The 25,047-nt window shown below is 49.6% G+C and overlaps 1 protein-coding gene across 3 annotated transcripts in view; it reads left to right on the top strand.

Annotated features, from left to right (window-relative positions):
* The first annotated feature begins 992 nt into the window (after positions 1-992).
* Positions 993-25,047, top strand: part of LOC148141477 (NACHT, LRR and PYD domains-containing protein 3-like) — a 457,128-nt gene continuing 433,073 nt past the window's right edge. For 2 of the 3 annotated variants that reach the window (XR_015752584.1, XM_087978414.1), the window contains exons 1-5: positions 993-1,011; positions 16,374-16,459; positions 22,710-22,876; positions 24,170-24,341; positions 24,442-24,507. Coding sequence is in view for 2 of the 3 variants with exons in the window: in XM_087978414.1 (XP_087834540.1) it covers positions 16,450-16,459; positions 22,710-22,876; positions 24,170-24,341; positions 24,442-24,507 (415 nt within the window). In the remaining variant the exon portion in view is untranslated. Of the gene's footprint in view, positions 1,012-16,373; positions 16,460-22,709; positions 22,877-24,169; positions 24,342-24,441; positions 24,508-25,047 lie in introns of those variants that run through there. The other variant, XM_087978415.1, reaches the window with a different exon arrangement.

The raw sequence follows: 25,047 nt of genomic DNA, 5'->3' as shown, positions 1-25,047 counted from the left end.
TCTGGTCTCCACTGAACCTCAACAAAAAGAACCAAAGAATGATGTGGCACGATGGCTCAGTGGTTAGCACTACTGAGTCACAGCACCAGGAACCCAGGTTCAATTCCAGTCTTAGGCAACTGTCTGTGTGGGTTTCCTCCAGGTGCTTCAGCTTCCTTCCACAGTCCGAAGATTAGATTACTTACAGTGTGGAAACAGGCCCTTCGGCCCCACAAGTCCACACTGACCCTCTGAAGAGCAACCCACCCAGACCCATTCCCTACATTTACCCCTTCACCTAACACTACGGGCAATTTAGCATGGCCAATTCACCTAACCTGCACATTTTTGGACTGTGGGAGGAAATCAGAGCACCCAGAGGAAATCCACGCAGACACGGGGAGAACGTGCAAACTCCACACAGACAGTTGCCTGAGGCGGGAACCCGGGTCTCTGGCGCTGTGAGGCAGCAGTGCTAACCACTGTGCCACCGTGTGAATTGGCCATTTCTAAATTACCCATAGCCTTTGGTGCATTAGTCAGAGGGAAATGGGTCTGGGTGGGTTACTCTTTGGAGGGCCAGTGTGGACTTGTTGGGCTGAAGGGTCTGTTTCCATGCTGTTGGGAATCTAATCTTCCAAAAAAAAACTGTAGATGCTGGAACATCAAAAGAAAAATCTGAAATTGCTGGAAAATGTCAGCAGATCTGGCAGCATCTGTGGGGGAAACTCAGACGAAACGTTGCAGATCAGTGACCCGGCTTCAGAATTTCCATTAACCTGCCCCACTCTCCCTCATTCCAATTTGATACCAATGCCCACCCCACTCCTTTCAGAGATCACCATTCAGAACTCCCGCGCAGTGACGACAAAGGGCCGCCTCGGCCTCCTATTGGCTACTGAAAGTGTAGAGTGGCAGCTTGGTGGGCGAATCGGAAAAGCGGGTGACTGAAGCCCCGCCCACGCCCACGCGGACCCGGAAGCTGGTGTTTGCTACAGTCAGCGGGAGATTTCCGGGTGTCTTGTGCAGACGGTGAGAAATGAGATGAATGTTGTTTCTGGGAAGGTTACCGTGAGGATATGTGGTCACGCTGTAATGTTATTATAAACACAGACTGGTCCGGGAATCTAATGGTTTGAAGGAAAAAGTACCAACTTTCACTTTTCAGGAGGATGGAGGTCCCAGTGAGGTCAGACAGTGTGTGACCCCGGGGGGATGGAGGTCCCAGTGAGGTCAGACAGTGTGTGACCCCGGGGAGGATGGAGGTCCCAGTGAGGTCAGACAGTGTGTGACCCCGGGGAGGATGGAGGTCCCAGTGAGGTCAGACAGTGTGTGACCCCGGGAGGATGGAGATCCCAGAGAGGTCAGACAGTGTGTGACCCCGAGAGGATGGAGATCCCAGAGAGGTCAGACAGTGTGTGACCCCGAGAGGATGGAGATCCCAGAGAGGTCAGACAGTGTGTGACCCCGGGGAGGATGGAGGTCCCAGTGAGGTCAGACAGTGTGTGACCCCAGGGAGGATGGAGATCCCAGAGAGGTCAGACAGTGTGTGACCCCGGGAGGATGGAGGTCCCAGTGAGGTCAGACAGTGTGTACCCCGGCGAGGATGGAGGTCCCAGAGAGGTCAGACAGTGTGTGACCCCGGGAGGATGGAGGTCCCAGTGAGGTCAGACAGTGTGTGACCCCGGGAGGATGGAGGTCCCAGAGAGGTCAGACAGTGTGTGACCCCGGGAGGAGGAGGTCCCAGAGAGGTCAGACAGTGTGTGACCCCGGGAGGATGGAGGTCCCAGTGAGGTCAGACAGTGTGTGACCCCGGGAGGATGGAGGTCCCAGTGAGGTCAGACAGTGTGTGACCCCGGGAGGATGGAGGTCCCAGAGAGGTCAGACAGTGTGTGACCCCGGGAGGAGGAGGTCCCAGAGAGGTCAGACAGTGTGTGACCCCGGGAGGATGGAGGTCCCAGAGAGGTCAGACAGTGTGTGACCCCGGGAGGATGGAGGTCCCAGTGAGGTCAGACAGTGTGTGACCCCAAGAGGATGGAGATCCCAGAGAGGTCAGACAGTGTGTGACCCCGGGAGGATGGAGGTCCCAGTGAGGTCAGACAGTGTGTGACCCCGGGAGGATGGAGGTCCCAGTGAGGTCAGACAGTGTGTGACCCCCCGGGGAGGATGGAGGTCCCAGAGAGGTCAGACAGTGTGTGACCCCGGGAGGATGGAGGTCCCAGAGAGGTCAGACAGTGTGTGACCCCGGGAGGATGGAGGTCCCAGTGAGGTCAGACAGTGTATGACCCCGGGGAGGATGGAGGTCCCAGAGAGGTCAGACAGTGTGTGACCCCGGGGAGGATGGAGGTCCCAGAGAGGTCAGACAGTGTGTGACCCCGGGAGGATGGAGGTCCCAGAGAGGTCAGACAGTGTGTGACCCTGGGAGGATGGAGGTCCCAGTGAGGTCAGACAATGTGTGACCCCGGGAGGATGGAGGTCCCAGTGAGGTCAGACAGTGTATGACCCCGGGAGGATGGAGGTCCCAGTGAGGTCAGACAGTGTGTGACCCCGGGAGGATGGAGGTCCCAGTGAGGTCAGACAGTGTGTGACCCCCCTGAAGGATGGAGGTCCCAGAGAGGTCAGACAGTGTGTGACCCCGGGGAGGATGGAGGTCCCAGTGAGGTCAGACAGTGTGTGACCCCGGGGAGGATGGAGGTCCCAGGGAGGTCAGACAGTGTGTGACCCCGGGAGGATGGAGGTCCCAGAGAGGTCAGACAGTGTGTGACCCCGGGAGGAGGAGGTCCCAGAGAGGTCAGACAGTGTGTGACCCCGGGAGGATGGAGGTCCCAGAGAGGTCAGACAGTGTGAGACCCCGGGGAGGATGGAGGTCCCAGAGAGGTCAGACAGTCTGTGACCCCGGGAGGAGGAGGTCCCAGAGAGGTCAGACAGTGTGTGACCCCGGGAGGATGGAGGTCCCAGAGAGGTCAGACAGTGTGTGACCCCGAGAGGATGGAGATCCCAGAGAGGTCAGACAGTGTGTGACCCCGGGGAGGATGGAGGTCCCAGTGAGGTCAGACAGTGTGTGACCCCGAGAGGATGGAGATCCCAGTGAGGTCAGACAGTGTGTGACCCCGGGAGGATGGAGATCCCAGAGAGGTCAGACTGTGTGACCCCCCCGGGGAGGATGGAGATCCCAGTGAGGTCAGACAGTGTGTGACCCCGGGAGGATGGAGATCCCAGAGAGGTCAGACTGTGTGACCCCCCCGGGGAGGATGGAGATCCCAGAGAGGTCAGACAGTGTGTGACCCCGGGGAGGATGGAGGTCCCAGTGAGGTCAGACAGTGTGTGACCCCGAGAGGATGGAGATCCCAGTGAGGTCAGACAGTGTGTGACCCCGGGAGGATGGAGATCCCAGAGAGGTCAGACAGTGTGTGACCCCGGGAGGATGGAGGTCCCAGAGAGGTCAGACAGTGTGTGACCGCAGGAGGATGGAGGTCCCAGTGAGGTCAGACAGTGTGTGACCCCGGGAGGATGGAGGTCCCAGTGAGGTCAGACAGTGTGTGACGCCCCTGGAGGATGGAGGTCCCAGTGAGGTCAGACAGTGTGTGACCCCGGGAGGATGGAGGTCCCAGAGAGGTCAGACAGTGTGTGACCCCGGGAGGATGGAGGTCCCAGAGAGGTCAGACAGTGTGTGACCCCAGGAGGATGGAGGTCCCTGAGAGGTCAGACAGTGTGTGACCCCAGGAGGATGGAGGTCCCAGTGAGGTCAGACAGTGTGTGACCCCGGGAGGATGGAGGTCCCAGTGAGGTCAGACAGTGTATGACCCCGGAGAGGATGGAGGTCCTAGAGAGGTCAGACAGTGTGTGACCCCCTGGGGAGGATGGAGGTCCCAGAGAGGTCAGACAGTGTGTGACCTCAGGAGGATGGAGCTCCCAGAGAGGTCAGACAGTGTATGACCCCGGGGAGGATGGAGGTTCCAGAGAGGTCAGACAGTGTATGACCCCGGAGAGGATGGAGGTCCCAGAGAGGTCAGACAGTGTATGACCCCGGGGAGGATGGAGGTCCCAGAGAGGTCAGACAGTGTGTGACCCCCTGAAAGAATGGAGGTCCCAGAGAGGTCAGGCAATGTGTGTCTCCTGGGGAGGATGGAGGTCCCAATGAGGTCAGACAGTGTGTGACCCCAGGAGGATGGAGCTCCCAGAGAGGTCAGACAGTGTGTGTCCCACCGGGAGGATGGAGGTCCCAGTAAGGTCAGACAGTGTATGACCCCCCCGGGAGGATGGAGGTCCCAGAGAGGTCAGGCCGTGTGTGTCTCCTGGGGAGGATGGCGGTCCCAGTAAGGTCAGACAGTGTGTGACCCCCTGGGAGAATGGAGGTCCCAGAGAGGTCAGGCAGTGTGTGTCTCCTGGGGAGGATGGCGGTCCCAGTAAAGTCAGACAGTGTGTGACCCCGGGGAGGATGGAGGTCCCAGTAAGGTCAGACAGTGTGTGACCCTGAGGAGGATGGAGGTCGCAGTGAGGTCAGACAGTGTGTGTCCCACCGGGAGGATGGATGTCCCAGAGAGGTCAGGCAGTGTGTGTCTCCTGGGGAGGACAGAGGTCCCAGTGAGGTCAGACAGTGTGTGACCTCCCAGGAGGATGGAAATCCCAGAGAGGTCAGAAAGTGTGTGTCTCCTGGGGAGGATGGAGGTCGCAGTGAGGTCAGACAGTGTGTGACCCCCCGGGAGGGTGGAGGTCCCAGAGAGGTCAGACAGTGTGTGACCCCCCGGGAGGGTGGAGGACCCAGAGAGGTCAGACAGTGTGTGACCCCCCGGGAGGGTGGAAGTCCCAGAGAGGTCAGACAGTGTGTGACCCCCCCCGGGAGGGTGGAGGTCCGAGAGCGGTCAGACAGTGTGTGACCCTGGGGAGGATGGAGGTCCCAGAGAGGTTCACAGTGTATGACCCCGGGGAGGATGGAGGTCCCAGAGAGGTCAGACAGTGTATGACCCCGGGGAGGATGGAGGTCCCAGAGAGGTCAGACAGTGTGTGACCCCGGGGAGGATGGAGGTCCCAGAGAGGTCAGGCAGTGTGTGACCCCCTGGAAGAATGGAGGTCCCAGAGAGGTCAGACAGTGTGTGTCCCACTGGGAGGATGGAGGTCCCAGAGATGTCAGACAGTGTGTGACCCCAGGAGGATGGAGCTCCCAGAGAGGTCAGACAGTGTATGACCCCAGGGAGGATGGAGGTTCCAGAGAGGTCAGACAGTGTATGACCCCGGGGAGGATGGAGGTCCCAGAGAGGTCAGACAGTGTATGACCCCCTGGAAGAATGGAGGTCCCAGTGAGGTCAGACAGTGTATGACCCCGGGGAGGATGGAGGTCCCAGAGAGGTCAGACAGTGTGTGACCCCCTGGAAGAATGGAGGTCCCAGAGAGGTCAGGCAGTGTGTGTCTCCTGGGGAGGATGGAGGTCCCAGTGAGGTCAGACAGTGTGTGACCCCAGGAGGATGGAGCTCCCAGAGAGGTCAGACAGTGTATGACCCCGGGGAGGATGGAGGTCCCAGAGAGGTCAGACAGTGTGTGTCCCACCGGGAGGATGGAGGTCCCAGAGAGGTCAGACTGTGTGTGTCCCACCGGGAGGATGGAGGTCCCAGAGAGGTCAGACAGTGTGTGACCCCGGGGAGGATGGAGGTCCCAGAGAGGTCAGACAGTGTGAGACCCCGTGAGGATGGAGGTCCCAGAGAGGTCAGACAGTGTATGACCCCGGGGAGGATGGAGATCCCAGAGAGGTCAGACAGTGTGTGACCCCGGGAGGATGGAGGTCCCAGAGAGGTCAGACAGTGTATGACCCCGGGGAGGATGGAGATCCCAGAGAGGTCAGACAGTGTGTGACCCCGGGAGGATGGAGGTCCCAGAGAGGTCAGACAGTGTATGACCCCGGGGAGGATGGAGGTCCCAGAGAGGTCAGACAGTGTGTGACCCCGGGAGGATGGAGGTCCCAGAGAGGTCAGACAGTGTGTGACCCTGGGAGGATGGAGGTCCCAGAGAGGTCAGACAGTGTGTTTGTCCCCCAGGAGGTTGAAGGTCCTAGTGAGGTCAGACAGTGTGTACCCCTGAGAGTCGGTCCCAGTGAGGTCAGTCGGCGTGTGACTCACCCCCCCCGCCTCCGCCCCGCCCCACCCCACCCCAGGAGGATGGAGGTCCCAGGGTATGATACAACAGCCAATGGCCACCAATATCCCGACTACTACTATCAGGGAAGTAAGGATGGAAACTACCACCCCCTTCCATTTTCCAAACCAGGGTTCAAGCCATCCCGTGAGAGATGTGTCTACTCCTGAATTCTCAGCCAGTTCCTCTGCTTAGGTAGTCAATCCCCTTAAGGCCTGAGTAATTGAACCATCAGGTGCAGTGTTATTAGGAATAAAGGTACAACAGCTTCCTCCTAGCGTCACACACACACACTTTTTCTGCTAAAATCATATCAAGGGCCATTCTGTTCTCCCATGCCATCCTCCTTGTCGCATCAAGCTGGTCTGATATTCCTTTAACCGCATCTCTTGTATAATTTATAAATCGCTGTTGATTATAGAAAATGTAAGTTATCCAATCTACATTTTTATTAATTGTTACCCACCAAAAGAGAGCTGACTCAAAACCTGCTGCAATCTGGTTGCGAGCCTTGAATTCATCAGATACCCCCCCCCCAGGAACTCCTACCGAATCAAGATAAATCCTGTCATCGAAAGAAGTATCTAACAGTGATCTCTTACCCCTTCCCTTTTTCCCTACTACCTTTTCCTTCTCAAATGCCAGGGTAAATGGAATTGCCAATTGTACAAATGCACATATCCCTCTCCAATCCGGAGGGAGGGAGGGTCTCAGTATTTTGCCTCCACAGTACCACCACAGATCCACTCGGGGAACCTTTAGTGCTGAGTAGTTCCCTCCTTTCTCCGTTTTGGTGACATTCTTAATCTCTGTCCATAATTTCAGCTCCCCCAAATCTCTCGACCGACTTGTATCTTGTCTACGCACACACAACGTGTGATGTCCAACTGCGGCAGAAAATGTGGGGGGGACTTTTGCATCTATCTTCTCCAAGGGAGGGAACATCAGAGATAGGGAGGTACAATTCCTATCATTCCATGCAGTCTCATCCTGATACAGGGCTATCATACATTTCATGCTCTTCCTGTCTCGCTTCCACCCGAGCGGAAAGGGAACCACCTGGGCCACTGGCCTACCGGAGGCACATCCATAGCAATTGCTTTTGTTCAGACTTTTTACAGTATACTTTACCCATTCAACCCAGGCATTTGCATCCTCGTACCCAGTTTCTATTTCGATAGTCTGTTTCAAGTCCTTTACCTCTATAATTTTTACTACTTTAGGATCAGTGGGACGGGTGAAAGGTTGTATCTCATTATCCAGTAGTTCTACCCATTTTCCCTGTCCTAAACTAATTCAAAAACAACAGCCCAAGAAATCCTTCCCATTTGCTTTCATTTCTATCCCAAATGTTTCATTTAATTGTATCTCATAGGTGCCCCCCTCCCAGAATTGCTTCGTGCCATGTGGTTTTCTTTATCGTTAGGTATATTGGGTTACACTTTTTATCGGGACAATCGCGAGCTGGTCGGAAGGGGGCCCGGTGTACTGTGACGAGACCATTATACCAAGTACCATTCCCAAGGCCATCCCCATAGGACTCAAGGTGTATCTCAGAGCTGCGGTACTGTCTCTGATTATCTACATCCCCACAATTTACTAAGCTGCATGCATCAGCGTCTATTACTTGTGGATTATTAACAGTTAATAATACATATGAAAATGATATTTGACAATATCCCAATACCAAGAGGGCTAGCATCATAACTCTAAACATTCCCAGTATTCTAATCATCATGCTGAAGCACAAAAAGACTTAATATACAATCTTACAGAAATAATCCCGCGCTCGCGTCGCTACTGTACAATCAGTTACTCAAAGTCTCTTTAGTCTGAGTTTCAGCGGGTCTTGCGTTGATTCGGCTGTCCAGACTTCTTCCTCCACTGGAGGGTCCACAGGCCCTTTGATCTAAGTGTAGTGAGTCCAGCCTTTCTCCGCCGTCCTTATTGCCGTTTCGGTGGTCAAAAGAGCCTGGTACGGCCCTTCCCAGTCTGGCTGCAATTTAGTCTCTCTCCATGATTTTACTAAGACCCAATCTCCTGGCCGGATGGGATGAACGGTGAATTCAAGGGGTGGAGTCTGTGCCAATAAACCCTGTTTCCTGAGGAAAGACAAAGAGGAGAACAAGCCCAGTATATACTTCTTTAAAAACAAATCTTTAGTTTCGGGAATTGGCAATTCTCCATTCGTTCCCAGATAAGGTAATCCAAATAAGATTTCATAGGGGAATAGTTCAAAGTTTGTGCGAAGATTTGTAGCTCTGGTGCTCGTTGTTGTGGTTCTGTTCGCCGAGCTGGAAGTTTTTGTTGCAAACGTTTTGTCCCCTGGCTAGGCGACATCATCAGTGCTTGGGAGCCTCCTGCAAAGCGCTTCTTTGATGTTTCCTCCGGTGTTTATAGTGGTCTGTCCCTGCCGCTTCCGGTTGTCAGTTTCAGCTGTCCGCTGTAGTGGTTGGTATATTGGGTCCAGGTCGATGTGTTTGTTGATGGAGTTTGAGGATGAATGCCATGCCTCTAGGAATTCCCTGGCTGTTCTCTGTCTGGCTTGCCCTATGATAGTAGTGTTGTCCCAGTCGAATTCCCCATAGGGGAATAGTCCTAAATCTTTCCTCCGCCAAGGGACAAGCCCAAAAGGTATCCTTTAAATCTATCACACTAAACCATCTGTGGTCATGAGGGACCTTACTTAATAACGTGTAGGGGTTTGGCACCACTGGGTGCCTGATCTGTACTATTCGATTTAATGTTCTCAAATCCTGCACCAATCGATAAGTTCCATCAGATTTCCATACTGGTAGAATTGGGGTATTATAAGGAAACATACATGGCTCCAACAGTCCATCTCTAATCAGTCCCTCAATTACTGGCTGCAGTCCTCGTTTACCTTCTATGGAAATGGGATATTGTCGCTCACTGACAATATCTCCTTTCCTTTTTAAATTTACTTCAAGGGGAGGGATCTGTAGTCCTCCACGATTCCCTTCCCTAGCCCATACAATAGGGTCTATCTCTCTCTCTCTATCCTCTGTCAACATTGCCATTTGTACAACTAATTCTTTTTCCTGAATTCCAATCTCCAGTCCTAAGAGGATAATTAAGTCTCTCCCTAGTAAGTTACTTCCTATATCAGGGATATACAGCAGTTCCCCTGTGATCCTATCCTTAGGACCTTCTATCATCATAGTTCAAATACTGGAACAGTAAATCCTTCCCCTTTTACCCCCGAAATAGTAATTGACGGTGTCGACATTTCTACTTTCTTTGGTTTAAAATTCAGCAATGACCGTGCTGCCCCCATATCTACGAGGAAGACTACCTCTTCCCTACAGGGTCCCACCTTCAAGTTTATCAAGGGTTCCTGGTGGGCCCCCGAGGGCAGGAACCCCTGACACCCCTATTCTTCATCAAAATTCATAAGCGGAATTGCCCTTTCTTCCCTTTGTAGATCAGGACACTCCCGCTTAAATGCCCTATCTTTCCGCAATAATAACATCCTGCCTGTGGAGACCTCCATCTCTGCCCCTGTCGCTCGAACCCTCTATCAAATGCTCTCCCTCTCCCTCTCCCTCTCCCTCTCCCTCTCCCTCTCTGTCCTACATGCTGCCTCCCGCCGCTCCGGTTGCTCAATATTGGTTCCATTCTCCTCTTAACTACCTCATCAACTGTAGCTACCATCATTTTCGCCTTCTGTTTTTGTCTCTCATCCTCTCTCTTTACAAACACTTTCTGTGCCTCTCTTAACAATTCATCTAATGGTTTTTCGCCCCACCCTTCTATCTTCTGTATCTTTCTCTGTATGTCTGGCCATGCCTTTGTCACAAAATATACTTTCAAAAGACCCTGTGCCACTGGGTCCTCAGGGTTCATTCCAGAATATTTCTGCATTGAGTCTCTTAATCTTTGCAAGAAAGCTGAGGGAGTCTCATCTTTCTCCTGTCTAACTTCAAAGGCTTTAGTCAGATACTGCGACTTCGGAACTGCCTCTCTTATTCCTTTTAGAATCAGGTCTTTCAATTCCCTCATTTCTTCTCTATGCACCGGGTTTTGGTTTTCCCACTGGGGATCTCTGAGGGGAAACTTCGTCTCTCCCTTTCAGCATCCCCATCTCCAATCTGGTGTTCCCTGTCCCATATTTTAATGGCTGCTCCCCATATAAGTCCCCTTTCCTGCCCAGCAAATAGTATATTCAAAATAGACATTAACTCAGCCCATGTATACAGACTGGGCCCCAAAATTTGATCAATTTGTTCAGACAACCCTACCGGATCCTCAACCAGGACCTTCATTTCCTTTTTAAATGTTCTGATCTCCCCACTGGTGAGGGGGGCACTCACAAACCCAATCTCTTTGTCCCCTATTGGTACCTCCCGAAGGGGATAAGTCATTACGTTCTTCCCCTTTTTCTTTTTTAAAGAAATATTGCAATATTTCTAGCTCCCCATCAATTCATGCTTGACTAACTTTAAAGCCTGTTCCAAACTTGTAAATATATTTATATATTTATGTTCATTTATTCAGTTTTTAATATTTAAAATGTAAAATGCATACAGTTCCTAATTTTGAAATCCACTGTAATCACCCAGTTTTAGTCCCTTAATTTAAATCCAAAATTAGTTTTCTTAAGTAGTCCTGACCAATCATTGCTCAATTACAATACTATAGGTCGTGAAATAATCAGAGCTGCCTTAAAAGAATTTGTCTATTCAAGTTTAAAAAAAAAACTTCTAATGCATGAACAATGGCCGAATCCAAGGTCACAGATATTAACCATAGGAGTTTCGTTTTTACTACAATCTAATGTTGAACTGAAACTTCAACTGTCCTCCATAAATTGCTTTTATGTAAAGATAAAAGAGATTAGTTAGAAACTGATAGTAAGGCAGTCATGACCTGTAAAAAGAACAGGAGTTATCATTCTTTTTTTCATAATCTCTATAGAATCCTTAACCTTAAAAGAAATCATGTTAAGTTTCCATAATAAAAATCAGATTCAAAACAGTCCTGGAACTCAAGCTCCAGGGAATAAAACACAAACATTCAATCACCAACAAACAAATGTTCACTCAAACCAAATCAGAAAGGGTTAAACTTTCTACCAGCTGTACAGCTTTTTTCATTCTCTTTCTCTCTCTCACTCATTGACATATAAATTCAGATATTTACAAACCCAGTCTTCGTCCGATCTGTACTTTGGCCAGAAGACGGCGGGACGAAGAATGGATTCCTTAGTCCATACAAAGCGACAATATTTAATCATCTTTTTCCCTTGTACAAGTATTATTTTGCCAATTCCACAACATCCTGCCCAACGGACTTTCTGGAGGTATGTTGTAAGGGACCCCGCCTCCATTTCCATTGCCTTGTCCGTCTTTTGTTCTCCCGGAGGCTTTTCCTTACCCACGGCACAATCCATATTGAGTTCCTTCGTTAGTCCCTTATTAACTACTAAAACTCAATCCCGGCCACCAAGGCAATACTTAAAAGTCAATTTTCTTACCTTGGTCTGTGCACAGAGTTGCCTGGCCCCTTTTCTATCGACTTCCTCTCACTGTCTGATTCAGATGTCTCTCTTGTGGGATCCGTACCAGTTGCCAAGGGAGCAGACCAAACCGGGACACGAGACCGCTCCTCAATGGGGAACGGGAAGCGTCTTCCCAGAGTCCAGGGCCAACCACTCCCCCCGGCGATGGAAGAAAATCCCGGACAGCCCCCAATTGTGAGAAACAAAGCTCACTCACTTCAATAATTGCAGTCCGAGACAAAATCTGAATCAGCAGTGTCCTTTATTTTACACTTGCGAGAGGGTGTGATGTCCAGTGCCTATAAGGCAGAGGACATACACACCCCAAATTCAATTCATACACAATATTTATATAATTTGGTTTCTTTTGTTTTACATTGCTCCTCCCCTGTTTACATCTTCCACTTCCCTAAGACTGGCCCCCATTACTCCTGTTTATCTCTTGCCTTATCCGGCCTTGTCTGTGACAAAATGCTTATTCTGGCCTCACAAGGCCGTTTGACCTCATCCCGCTGTAGGTCATTGTTAGGCATATTCTTTCTTCATCATTATCTCCCCCCTCCATCTGTGCCTTTCCCGAGGCCGTTCTGATCCCTATGACCCTTTTAATTGGGGTTTGTTCCTGTGTCTCTGTAAAGGTGGGAAACATATGTTTATACCTACTGTTTGTACAGGCGTATCTAGCTTAACTTCACCCCCCACAACATCTTATCTATTCGCCCTTAATATCTACCATTGTTTTGCTGTCCCGTTTCATTCTGGCATACAATTTTAGCTAATACAAAAACAATTATATATTTCCTCCACATCGTTTCCATTCTTGTTGACTCAGCTCTTGGCTAAAACAATTACACACTGATGTGAGTTCATTTACTTTTATATAATCAATTATAATTGCAGAATTGCAGAAGTAACATTAATTTATCTATATCCCACAGTGACCCTGGGGAGGATGGAGGTTCCAGAGAGGTCAGACAGTGTGTCCCCCCTCAGGAGGCTGGAGGTCCCAGAGAGGTCAGGCAGTGTGTGACCCCCCGGGATGGTGGAGGTCCCAGTGAAGTCAGACAGCATGTGACCCCGGAGAGGATGGAGGTCCCAGTGAGGTCAGACAGTGTGTGACCCCCCCGGGAGGATGGATGTCCCAGTGAGGTCAGACAGTGTGTGACCCCGGAGAGGATGGAAGTCCCAGTGAGGTCAGTCAGTGAGGAGGTCCCAGTGAGGTCAGAAGGTGTGTGACCCTACCCCCCCCTCCAGGAGGATAGAGGTCCCAGAGAGATCAGACAGTGTGTGTCCCCCCGGGAGGATGGAGGTCCCAGAGAGGTCAGACGGTGTGTGACCCCGGGGAGGATGGAGGTCCCAGTGAGGTCAGACGGTGTGTGACCCCGGGGAGGATGGAGGTCCCAGTGAGGTCAGATAGTGTGTGACCCCACCCACCCCTCCATCGGTGCCAGTGATGTCAGACAGTGTGTACCCCCGGGAGGATGGAGGTCCCAGAGAGGTCAGACGGTGTGTGACCCCGGGGAGGATGGAGGTCCCAGTGAGGTCAGACGGTGTGTGACCCCGGGGAGGATGGAGGATGGAGGTCCCAGTGAGGTCAGACAGTGTGTTACCCCGGGAGGATGGCGGTCCCAGTGAGGTCAGACTGTGTGACCCCCCCGGGGAGGATGGAGATCCCAGTGAGGTCAGGCAGTGTGTGACCCCGGGAGGATGGAGGTCCCAGTGAGGTCAGACGGTGTGTGACCCCGGGGAGGATGGAGGTCCCAGAGAAGTCAGACAGTGTGTGACCCCCCAGGGAGGATGGAGGTCGCAGTGAGGTCAGACAGTGTGTGACCCCGGGAGGATGGAGGTCCCAGTGAGGTCAGATGGTGTGTGACCCCGGGGAGGATGGAGGTCCCAGAGAAGTCAGGCAGTGTGTGTCTCCTGGGGAGGATGGAGGTCCCAGTGAGGTCAGACAGTGTGTGACCCCGGGGAGGATGGAGGTCCCAGAGAAGTCAGGCAGTGTGTGACCCACCGGGGAGGATGGAGGTCCCAGTGAGGTCAGACAGTGTGTGACCCCGGGAGGATGGAGGTCCCAGTGAGGTCAGACGGTGTGTGACCCCGGGGAGGATGGAGGTCCCAGAGAAGTCAGGCAGTGTGTGACCCCGGGAGGATGGAGGTCCCAGAGAAGTCAGGCAGTGTGTGACCCACCGGGGAGGATGGAGGTCCCAGTGAGGTCAGACAGTGTGTGACCCCGGGAGGATGGAGGTCCCAGTGAGGTTAGACGGTGTGTGACCCCGGGGAGGATGGAGGTCCCAGTGAGGTCAGACAGTGTGTGACCCCGGGAGGATGGAGGTCCCAGTGAGGTCAGACGGTGTGTGACCCCGGGGAGGATGGAGGTCCCAGAGAAGTCAGACAGTGTGTGACCCCCCAGGGAGGATGGAGGTCCCAGAGAAGTCAGGCAGTGTGAGACCCACCGGGGAGGATGGAGGTCCCAGAGAAGTCAGGCAGTGTGTGACCCCGGGAGGATGGAGGTCCCAGAGAAGTCAGGCAGTGTGTGACCCACCGGGGAAGATGGAGGTCCCAGTGAGGTCAGACAGTGTGTGACCCCGGGAGGATGGAGGTCCCAGTGAGGTTAGACGGTGTGTGACCCCGGGGAGGATGGAGGTCCCAGTGAGGTCATACAGTGTGTGACCCCGGGATGATGGAGGTCCCAGTGAGGTCAGACAGTGTGTGACCCAGGGAGGATGGAGGTCCCAGTGAGGTCAGACTGTGTGTGACCCAACCCAGGAGGATGGAGGTCCGAGAGCGGTCAGACAGTGTGTGACCCCAGGGTGGATGGAGGTCCCAGTGAGGTCAGAAAGTGTGTACCCCGGGAGGATGGAGGTCCGAGAGAGGTCAGACAGTGTGTGACCCAACCCAGGAGGATGGAGGTCCGAGAGCGGTCAGACAGTGTGTGACCCCGGGGTGGATGGAGGTCCCAGTGAGGTCAGAAAGTGTGTACCCCGGGAGGATGGAGGTCCCAGAGAGGTCAGACAGTGTGTGACCCCGGGGAGGATGGAGGTCCCAGTGAGGTCAGACAGTGTGTGACCCCGGGAGGATGGAGGTCCCAGTGAGGTCAGACGGTGTGTGACCCCGGGGAGGATGGAGGTCCCAGAGAAGTCAGGCAGTGTGTGACCCCGGGAGGATGGAGGTCCCAGAGAAGTCAGGCAGTGTGTGACCCACCGGGGAGGATGGAGGTCCCAGTGAGGTCAGACAGTGTGTGACCCCGGGAGGATGGAGGTCCCAGTGAGGTTAGACGGTGTGTGACCCCGGGGAGGATGGAGGTCCCAGTGAGGTCAGACAGTGTGTGACACCCCTGGATGATGGAGGTCCCAGAGAGGTCAGACAGTGTGTGACCCCGGGAGGATGGAGGTCCCAGAGAAGTCAGGCAGTGTGAGACCCACCGGGGAGGATGGAGGTCCCAGAGAAGTCAGGCAGTGTGTGACCCCGGGAGGATGGAGGTCCCAGAGAAGTCAGGCAGTGTGTGACCCACCGGGGAAGATGGAGGTCCCAGTGAGGTCAGACAGTGTGTGACCCCGGGAGGATGGAGGTCCCAGTGAGGTTAGACAGTGTGTGACCCCGGGGAGGATGGAGGTCCCAGTGAGGTCAGACAGTGTGTGACCCCGGGAGGATGGAGGTCCCAGTGAGGTCAGACAGTGTGTGACCCCGGGAGGATGGAGGTCCCAGTGAGGTCAGACAGTGTGTGACCCAACCCAGGAGGATGGAGGTCCGAGAGCGGTCAGACAGTGTGTGACCCCGGGGTGGATGGAGGTCCCAGTGAGGTCAGACAGTGTGTGACCCCGGGAGGATGGAGGTCCCAGTGAGGTCAGACAGTGTGTGACCCAACCCAGGAGGATGGAGGTCCGAGAGCGGTCAGACAGTGTGTGACCCCGGGGTGGATGGAGGTCCCAGTGAGGTCAGACAGTGTGTGACCCCGGGAGGATGGAGGTCCCAGTGAGGTCAGACAGTGTGTGACCCAACCCAGGAGGATGGAGGTCCGAGACCGGTCAGACAGTGTGTGACCCCGGGAGGATGGAGGTCCCAGTGAGGTCAGACAGTGTGTGACCCCGGGAGGATGGAGGTCCCAGTGAGGTCAGACAGTGTGTGACCCCGGGAGGATGGAGGCATAAGCAAAAGAACGGCTATTCTCGACTGGTCTACTCAAGATATCAAACCCACAGCAAGGTTGTTGACCCTTCTCTGCTATCTGGGTACTTGGGGATGGGCAATGAATACTGGTTTATTTAGTGATGTTTAGATTAGAATTCCCTACAGTGTGGAATCACGCCATTTGGCCCAACAAGTCTCCACTGACCCTCTGAAGAGTTACCCTCCCAGACCCATTCTCCTACCCTATTGTCTTGCATTTACCCCTGACTAATGGATTGAACACAATGGGTAATTTAGTCTGGCCAATTCACCTGATCTGCACATGGACTGTGGGAGGAAACCCACGCAGACGTGAGCAGAATGTGCAGATAATACACAGACGGTGGCCCAAGGCTGAATTGAACCCAGGTCCCTGGTGCTTTGGGCACCAGTGCTAATCACTATGCCCCCCCTCACCCTCACTCCCATCCCATGAACGAATAACAAAAAGAAATCTGATGTGGAGAGTTTATAAATTTCAATGATCGGTGAAAGGAGGGAAGGTTGATCTGTTTAGCAAGAACATGTTCTCCTCACTGCAGTATTCTTTATCTCAGCTATTGTTATGGATCTATTACAGAATCTGAGAATACTTGTCACTGCATTGCTGAAGGACTAAACAGGGAAGAACATCCCACATTTCTCAAAGTGTTAGCATGGATGCAGGTATGTTGGCAAGTTGTGACGCATTTATTTTCTTGAACTGGGCACCTGAACCCGTGCAACAACCTGCAGTTCGGACTGGAAGAGGGTATAAGATGGGCTGTGTCGAAAGAGGGAAGTGAGTAATCACCTTTGTTCTTCACGTTGGAAAAGATATGGACTTCAGGAAAAGGGACTATGAGAAACTTGCACAGTTTGATATAAGAGCCAGGGAGTTAATGGAAACTCTAACTGGCTTAAAAATGGACAAATCCCCTGGCCTGGATGAATTGCAACTCAGTTAGCTCTGGAAGGTAAAGTAGGAAATTGCAGGAACTCTGTGTGTGGATGAAGAAAGTTCAGGTCATAGAATCAGAGCTGTACAGACCCTTCGGACCAACCCGTCCATGCCGATCAGATATCCCAACCCAATCTTGTCCCACCTGCCAGCACCATATCCCTCTAAACCATTCCTATTCATATACCCATCCAGATGCCTTTTACGTGTTGCAATTGTACCAGCCTCCACCACTTCCTCTGGCAGCTCATTCCATACACGTACCACTCTCTGTGTAAAAAAGTTGCCCCTTAGGTCTCTCTCATATCTTTCCCCTCTCGCCCTAAACCTGTGCCCTCTAGTTCTGGACTCCCTGACCCCAGGGAAAAGACTTTGCCTATTTACCCTATCCATGCCCCTCATAATTTTGTAAACCTATTTAAGGTCACCCATCAGCCTCCAATGATCCAGGGAAAACAGCCCCAGGCTGTTCTGCCTTTCCCTATAGCTCAGATCCTCCATCTTTTCTGAACCCTTTCAAGTTTCACAACATCTTTCCAATAGGAAGACCAGAATTGCACACAATATTCCAACCAATGTACTGTACAGCCGCAACGTGACCTCCCAACACCTGTACTCAATACTCCGACCAATAAAGTGATGTAGTTTATATAGATTTCAGCAAAGCATTTGGCTGGGTCCCATATGGGAAACTGAGAAGGTGAAAGGACATTGAATTGAGGGAAACTTGGTGAGATGGATCAAAAACTGGCTTTATAGTAGGACACAAAGGGTAGTAGGAGAAGGCTGTTTGCGTGACTGGAGCCCAATGTCTGGCGGTGTACCTAATCAAGGATTAGTACTGGGACCCTTATTGTTTATTATATACATAAATGATTTAGATGAAAATGTGGGCAAGATGTTAAGCAAGTTTGCAGCCAACAAAGGTTGGTAGAGTGGTTAATAGTAAAGGAGGAGAAAGTGAGGATGGCAGATGCTGGAGACCAGAGTTGAAAAATGTGGTGCTGGAAAAACACAGCAGGCTAGGCAGCATCCGAGGAGCAGGAGAATCGACGTTTCAGGCATAAGCCTTTCTTCAGGAATGATTAATAGTAAAGAAGATGGTTGCAAGAAGATATAGATGGGTTTGTCAGATGGGCAGTGGCAGTTGACATTTAACCTGATAAGTCTGAGGTGATGCACTTTCGAAGAAACAACAAGATTAGGGATTACTTAATGGCAGGTCACTGGGAGTCTAAGAGGATTATCTTGGGGTAATTATTCACAGATTCCTTCAGTCGACAGAGCATGTGAATAAGATATTTAAGAGGGCAGATGGTTTCATCAGTTGTGGCTGAGAGTATAAAAGCAAGGAGGTAATGTTGGGGTCGTACAGGGTATCAGTTAGGCCACAGCTGGAACACTGTGTGCAGTTCCGGTCACCTCACTGCAAGAAGGATGTATTAGCACTAGAGGGAGTACAGAGGACGTTCACCAGGATATTGCCTGGACTGGAGCAATTGAGATATAAGGAGACACTCGATCATAGAACATAGAAGAATACAGCGCAGTACAGGCCCTTGGGCCCTCGATGTTGCGCCGATCCAAGCCCACCTAAACTACACTAACCCACTATCCTCCATATACCTATCCAATGCCCTCTTAAATGCCCATAAAGAGGGAGAGTCCACCACTGTTACTGGCAGGGCATTCCATGAACTAACGACTCGCTGAGTGAAGAACCTACCCCTAACATCAGTCCTATATCTACCCCCCCTTAATTTAAAGCTATGCCCCCTTGTAATACCCGACTCAATACGCGGGAAAAGGTTCATACTGTCGACCCTATCTAACCCCCTAATCATCTTGTACACCTCAATCAAGTCACCCCTAAACCTTCTTTTCTCTAGTGAAAACAGCCCCAAGTGCCTCAGTCTTTCCTCATACGATTTTCCTTCCATACCAGGCAACATCCTGGTAAACCTCCTCTGCACCCGTTCCAATGCCTCCACATCCTTCCTATAGTATGGCGACCAAAACTGCACACAATATTCCAGATGCGGCCGTACCAGAGTCTTATACAACTGCATCATGACCTCAGGACTCCGGAACTCAATTCCTCTACCAATAAAAGCCAGATTTTTTTTTTTTTTTTTTTTTTTTTTAAATTGGTGGCATTATAGACAGTGAAGTAGGCTTTATTAGATTAGATTCCCTACAGTATGGAAACAGGCCCTTCGGCTCAACAAGTCCACAGAGATCCTCTGAAGAATAACTCACCCAGATCCATTTTCCTCTGATTAATGCACCTAACACTACGGGCAATTTAGCATGGCCAACTCACCTGACCTGCACATCTTTGGACTGTGGGAGGAAACTGGAGCACCCGAAGGAAACCCACGCAGACACGGGGAGAATGTGCAAACTCCACACAGACAGTTGCCTGAGGGTGGAATTGAACCCAGGTCCCTGGCGCTGTGAGGCAGCAGTGCTAACCACTGAGCCACCGTGCCGCCCGTTTGGATTGTTTTCTTTCAAGCAGAGAAGACTGAGGCAGGGACGTGATTTGAGGGGGATAAGATTGAGGGGGTATAGACAGGGTGATTAGAGACCAGCTGTTTCCCTTGGTTGAGGGGTTAATCACAAGAGGGCATAAGAGGCAGAAGATTCAGAGGGAATTTGGGAAAAATCTTTTTCACTGAGAGTGTTATGAGCATCTGGAATGTAGTAGAAACCTTACAACCTTTAAAAATATTTGGATGAGCATTTGAAATATCATAACATTCAAAGATATGGGGGCAGTCCAAGAAATTAGAATTAATGCATTTTTAGTGGTAGTTATGTCAGTGTAGACTCAATGGACCCAAGTACCTTTTCTGCACTGTATGACTCTGACTCTATATTGAAAGCTGTTACAGTCATAGATGAAGGGAGCTCCTGAGTGCTGAAACTGTCCGGTTTGTAACTGGTATTGGGACTGGAAGGGAGATAAAGGTAGTGATTCAGAGCAGAGTCTTCCTGAACAACAGTGAGACACCAAGGTGGCCACCCTGAGTGTGCCATCAATGAGAGGCAAGTGGATTAAGGAATCGGAAAAAGGTAATAGTTGGAGATTCTATAGTCAGTAGATTAGAAGGACTCGTAGACCAGATCAGGAAGGGTAAGGCACCTTCCTAAAGAGAAAAAACATTGTGTTCATAGAAGGAATATTTAAGTAAAGCATAAGACTTAATAGACAAGGCTTTGGGGTTGATGATTTCGGGGTTATTTTGCAGTGTCTGCTTGAGGAGAGGAATGTGAGGCAGGTCAAAGTGTGGTTAAGGTCTTAAGTAGGTGGGAAGTGTTCATGTTCTTGGGTAATTGAAGTAAGTTCAGAGAGAAGGGAAAGAACGGCTGTGATTTTTAAAATTCTTTATTGGAGTGTTGGCATCATTGGCATTTATTGCCCATCTCGAATTTCCTTGAACTGAATGACTTGGCGAGTTCAGTCAGTATTTCCAATTTGACCACACCACTGTCTGTGGAGTCATATCCAGGCCAGATCAGTTAAGGAAGTTTTGGCTTTTTGTAAAGGACATTTGTGAATGAGATAAATTTTTTTAAAACAGTGTTTGTTTGTTTCTGGTCCAGGTTTCAATTCCAGCTCTGACTAATGAATTGAACTTAACTTCCAGCAGCTGCTGTGTCCCAGCATATTAGCTTCAGCCCAGTGACATTACCAATCACACCATTAACTGGACCAATCCACTACCAACACTGACCTTGAATCAGTGGCCGAGTGTTACCTGATGTGATGGAGCTTCTGAAGTATCCAGGTCTTAGGCAGTTCATAAAGCTATTGGAGATTACACTGTTTGGAAAGTCCCTGTCTCACAGGGACTTTGACCCTGTGAGACAGGAAGGACAATATGTGTTTAAATCTGTCAGGGAAGCCTGGTGGCTCAATGGTTAACTCTGTTGCCTCACAGTGCTAGGGACCTGGGTTCGATTCCAACCTTGGGCGATTGTCTGTGTAGAGTTTGCATGTTCTCCCTGTCTGCGTGGGTTTCCATCAGGTGCGTCAGTTCCCCGTCACAGTTCAAAAATGTGCAAGTTAGGTTGTACGTTTGCTCACTGAGCTGGTGGGCTTGTTTTCAGATGTTTCATCACCATGTTAGGCAACATCATCAGTGAGCCTCCAGTGAAGCACTGGTGTTCTGTCCTGCTTGCTATTTATCTGTGTTGGTCTGCTGTGGTGGGTAATAATCACTTCTGGTTCTTTTTCTGAGGGTGCGGTAAATGGGATCCAAATCAATATGTTTGTTAATGGAGTTCCGGATTGAATGGCAGGCCTCTAGGAATCCCCATTTGTGTCTTTGTTTAGCCTGTCCCAGGATTGTCCCAGTCGAACTGGTGTCCCTTTTCATCTGTGTGCATGGATATAGTGATAGTTGCTCATGTATCCTGGTATCTGGGTTTCTGCCCGTCTGTCTGATGTAGTGTTTGTTGTAGTCCTTGCAGAGTATTTTGTTGATGATGTTTGTTCTGCTGGTTGTTGGTACAGCGTCCTTCAAATGTATCAGGAGCTGTTTGTGTGGTGGTAGGTTTGTGGGCTACCATGATGCTGATGGCCGGAATAGTCTGGTCGCCATCTCAGAGACGTCTTTAATGTATGGCCGGGTGGCTAAAGGTTCAGGGCGTGTTGTGTCTTCTTGTTTAGGCCTGTTGTGTAGGAATCGGCAGACTGCAGTTATTGGTACCAGTTGTTTGTGAATGCGTTGTACAGGGGTTTTTCCTCAACTTCTCTTAGTTCCTGGGTGCTGCAGTGTGTTGTGGCTCATTTAAATAATGTCATAGGACATAGAACATACAGCACAGAACAGGCCCTTTGGCCCACGATGTTGTGCCGAACATTTGTCCTAGCTTAAGCACCCATCCATGTACCTATCCAATTGCCGCTTAAAGGTCGCCAATGATTCTGACTCTGCCACTCCCACAGGCAGCGCATTCCATGCCCCCACCACTCTCTGGTTAAAGAACCTACCCCTGACATCCCCCCTATACTTCCACCCTTCACCTTAAATTTATGTCCCCTGGTAACACTGTTGTACCCGGAAATGATGCAGCTCCTTTTTTTGGGTGTTGGGGTGATGCTCCTGTAGTTCAGTGTCTGATCAGTGTGTGTGGCTTTCCTGTAATCGCTGATCTGTAGCTCTCCATTGGCTCTGCATTTTGTTGTGATGTCTAGGAAGGGGAGTCTGTTGTTGTTGTCTTACTCTTTGGTGAACATTATACCAGTAAGGATGTTGTTTTTGTGGGTTTCTTCTAATTATTTCCGTTTCATGATGACAAAGGTGTCATCCACACAGCGGACCCAAAGCTTGGGCTGGATCGTGGGAAGGGCTGGTCGTTCTAATCTCTACATAACTGCTTCTGCTAAGAATCCTGACATTGGTGATCCCATAGGCGTCCCGTGGTTTGTTTGTAGGTCTTGTTGTTGAAGTGAAGTGGGTTGTGAGGCACAGGTGTGAGGATGCTGTCCTTGCTGATGGAGTTGGTGTTGTTGGGACTTGTGACCAAGTTGCAAATCTAGCGATCTGTGGCAGACATTTTAAAAGTAAAGTCAGAACTTCTGAATGAATGGAAAGTAGAGATTTAAAAAAAGAGATTTGTGTGGCCAAGACATAAGGATCAATACATTTCTTGATAGGTTGTGAAAGCTGTTCAAGAGTGACTAAGTTGGACAAGGATTATACTTTGTAAGGAACTCTGGATTTCATATTTCAAGGTCAAAGTAATGAAACTTAATGATGTACAGTGTGATCAGAGGAGGCTGTCACAGGTAGGATGTTTGACAGAGATGGTCAATTTTGAAGAACACCGGACAGGCAGATTGTACAGGTTTGAAGACTGTGCTTGATATTGTGGTTCATACATATATTTAATACTCAGTATAAGAGGAATTATATCCAACTGATTAGAAAGGTAATAATTTGTTTTATTAATTTGTCCTCACAGATCCAGACTCCACAATCATTGAGTTCTTGACAGAATGTAAGACTTACCATTTATTCTGGTTGACAAAGTTTTACCAGGACAGACTTGAACAGGCGATTGAAGAAGGGGTAGATGGTGTCAGCTCATTGTTAACATATAAGAGGATTTTCAGTGGAAAGGAACATTCGGTAAGTGGGAGAAGCACAGAATGGGTTCCAAATATCTAAGTCATAACAGTTACAGAATAATAGAAAAGGAAATGCTCACAGCCTCATGCTGTATTAATATTGGAGTTTAATAACGGATCACCAGTCATCCGTTCATCTACAACAAACCCAGACATGAAATAAGAAAAACACCTGCAGTTCTGAGTTTCAGAACTACAGATAAGTCACTTGTGTCTCCTAAGCCTGTTATATGTGTCATCGGGAAAAGTTTAGCTTTCAATTTTAACAAAATCTTCAACATTTTACAGCAAAAATCAGGACGGGTCTTCCCCCATTCTTTGCTTATATCTAATTTTTCTGCTTAAACCAACCTTTTTTTGTTTAATTTTTAAATGTTGACTCTTAGCTGCTCTCTGGGCAAAATAAAAATGGGCAATAACTGCTGGCGCAGCCAGTGGCTTCCTTTATCCTGTGAATGAATTTAAAGAAATATGATGTTCACATGTCGAGATGGGACCAGCAAAAAACCTGCACTTTCATCATGAGTCAGATAACATGGGAGAATGGCATTGAGCTCTACAGACCAGAGCACAAGCGTATCCAGATTCGGATAGACATTTTCGTAGCAATTTTAAAATCATATACCATGAGAAATCTGAGATGGTGATGCCATTGAATGAAAATGCTAACGTCGCAGGTAATTGCAGAAAGTGATCAGTTGACAATTCCCTGCCATGAGCATTACTTGCCACTTTAAAATCAATCCTGGCTGTCAATCAGGGCTTGCTGTACATAGTTGAAAGCAGTTGGTCCTAGGAGCCAACGCAGAGAAACTTAGTGATGTCTGGAGCTGAACAATAATTGTGTGCCTTTGCACAAGATATGAGGCCAACAAGTGAAGTGTTTTCCAGAAAAAAGGTTATTGACCTGAACCATAATTTTGAATGATGAACAGGTTAGGCTCAAGGGGCTGAATGGCCCAGTTCAGTTCTTCACTGTTTCGCTTCTGATCAGAATAGATCTGTAAATCGCTCCTGACCAGTAACTACTTGCTGTCCTAAAAACTATTCTGAGGTAGTACTGTTGATGGACAGATCATGCTTGGTGGTGCAACAGCCTATTTCAGATTGCATCTTTCCAGAAGATGTTTACAATATACTCATCCATATTCATGGGGGATTGGGATATGATGCAGTGACTGCTTTCCAGGCTCAGAATAAGAGGGATCCCACGACTGAGGAGATCCTTTCCTTCTCATTCAGAGTATCTGTCTTTCACTTTATTGCTCAATCTATTAATGATTATTCTTTACAGGAAATCACTGAGCTCGCGAAGAAGAGAAACCGAGCGGATAGTTCCAAACTTCTCCTAAACCTGGTGATGGAGAAAGGCTCTCAGGCCCAAAGGGTGATGTGGGAATCCTTTGTAAAAATGCGCCATGGTTTGCCAAAGTTGGATAAATTACTGAAAACGATAGAGGAACATGGTACAGTAAAGTCTCACATTATTTAATTTCGGATTGGAGCATTTCATATTTTGCTGAAGTATTACACTAATCTAAATTAATGAAATCTAAATCTGAACAGGTTCTGATCCAATTCGTTATATGGATAATGTCCGAAGTTTGTCTGAAATACCCAGTCACCTGAAAGGTAATTAACAACATGGAAATCTTAAACCGATTTATTTTCAATTCTGAAAAACAGATTGTCTGATCTTAGCCATTTATATGGAGTTTCATAGTCTAATAATCTAAAATTCAGAAGCTGGGAAACACAAATCTAAGTAATTGGAGCATCCTTCAAATATCAACTGTTTTACATAGATTCAACTTAGGATTGATCCCATTTCTCCTGTATGCTGTAGATGTGTGAGAATTGAATTATTTCATCAAATGAAACTGCTGGTAACTGTTGTGTACGACTTTTAGACAGAGAATCCCAATACCATGTGCAACCCTGTACACACCTGACAGGATCCCAATATACTTTAACGTCTATCCCTATGCACTTGGCATTTGAAAATAACAGCATTTTTAGTTTGACATATTTAGATATGCCTTTCCGATAGAGGGACAGAGAAGTGAAAATAAGTGAATTGAAACACTTTGTTTTTATTCCTTCATGCGATGTAGCTCTCTGTAGCCAGGCCATTTATTGCTCATCCCTGTTTGCCCAGAGGGTAGTTAAGAG

Source organism: Chiloscyllium plagiosum, unplaced genomic scaffold (genome assembly GCF_037043375.1).
Source record: "Chiloscyllium plagiosum isolate Xiang-an unplaced genomic scaffold, Cpla_swu_hap1 HiC_scaffold_33, whole genome shotgun sequence".
Classification (NCBI taxonomy): Eukaryota; Metazoa; Chordata; class Chondrichthyes; order Orectolobiformes; family Hemiscylliidae; genus Chiloscyllium; species Chiloscyllium plagiosum.
This window is presented reverse-complemented; position numbering and strand designations above follow the sequence as displayed.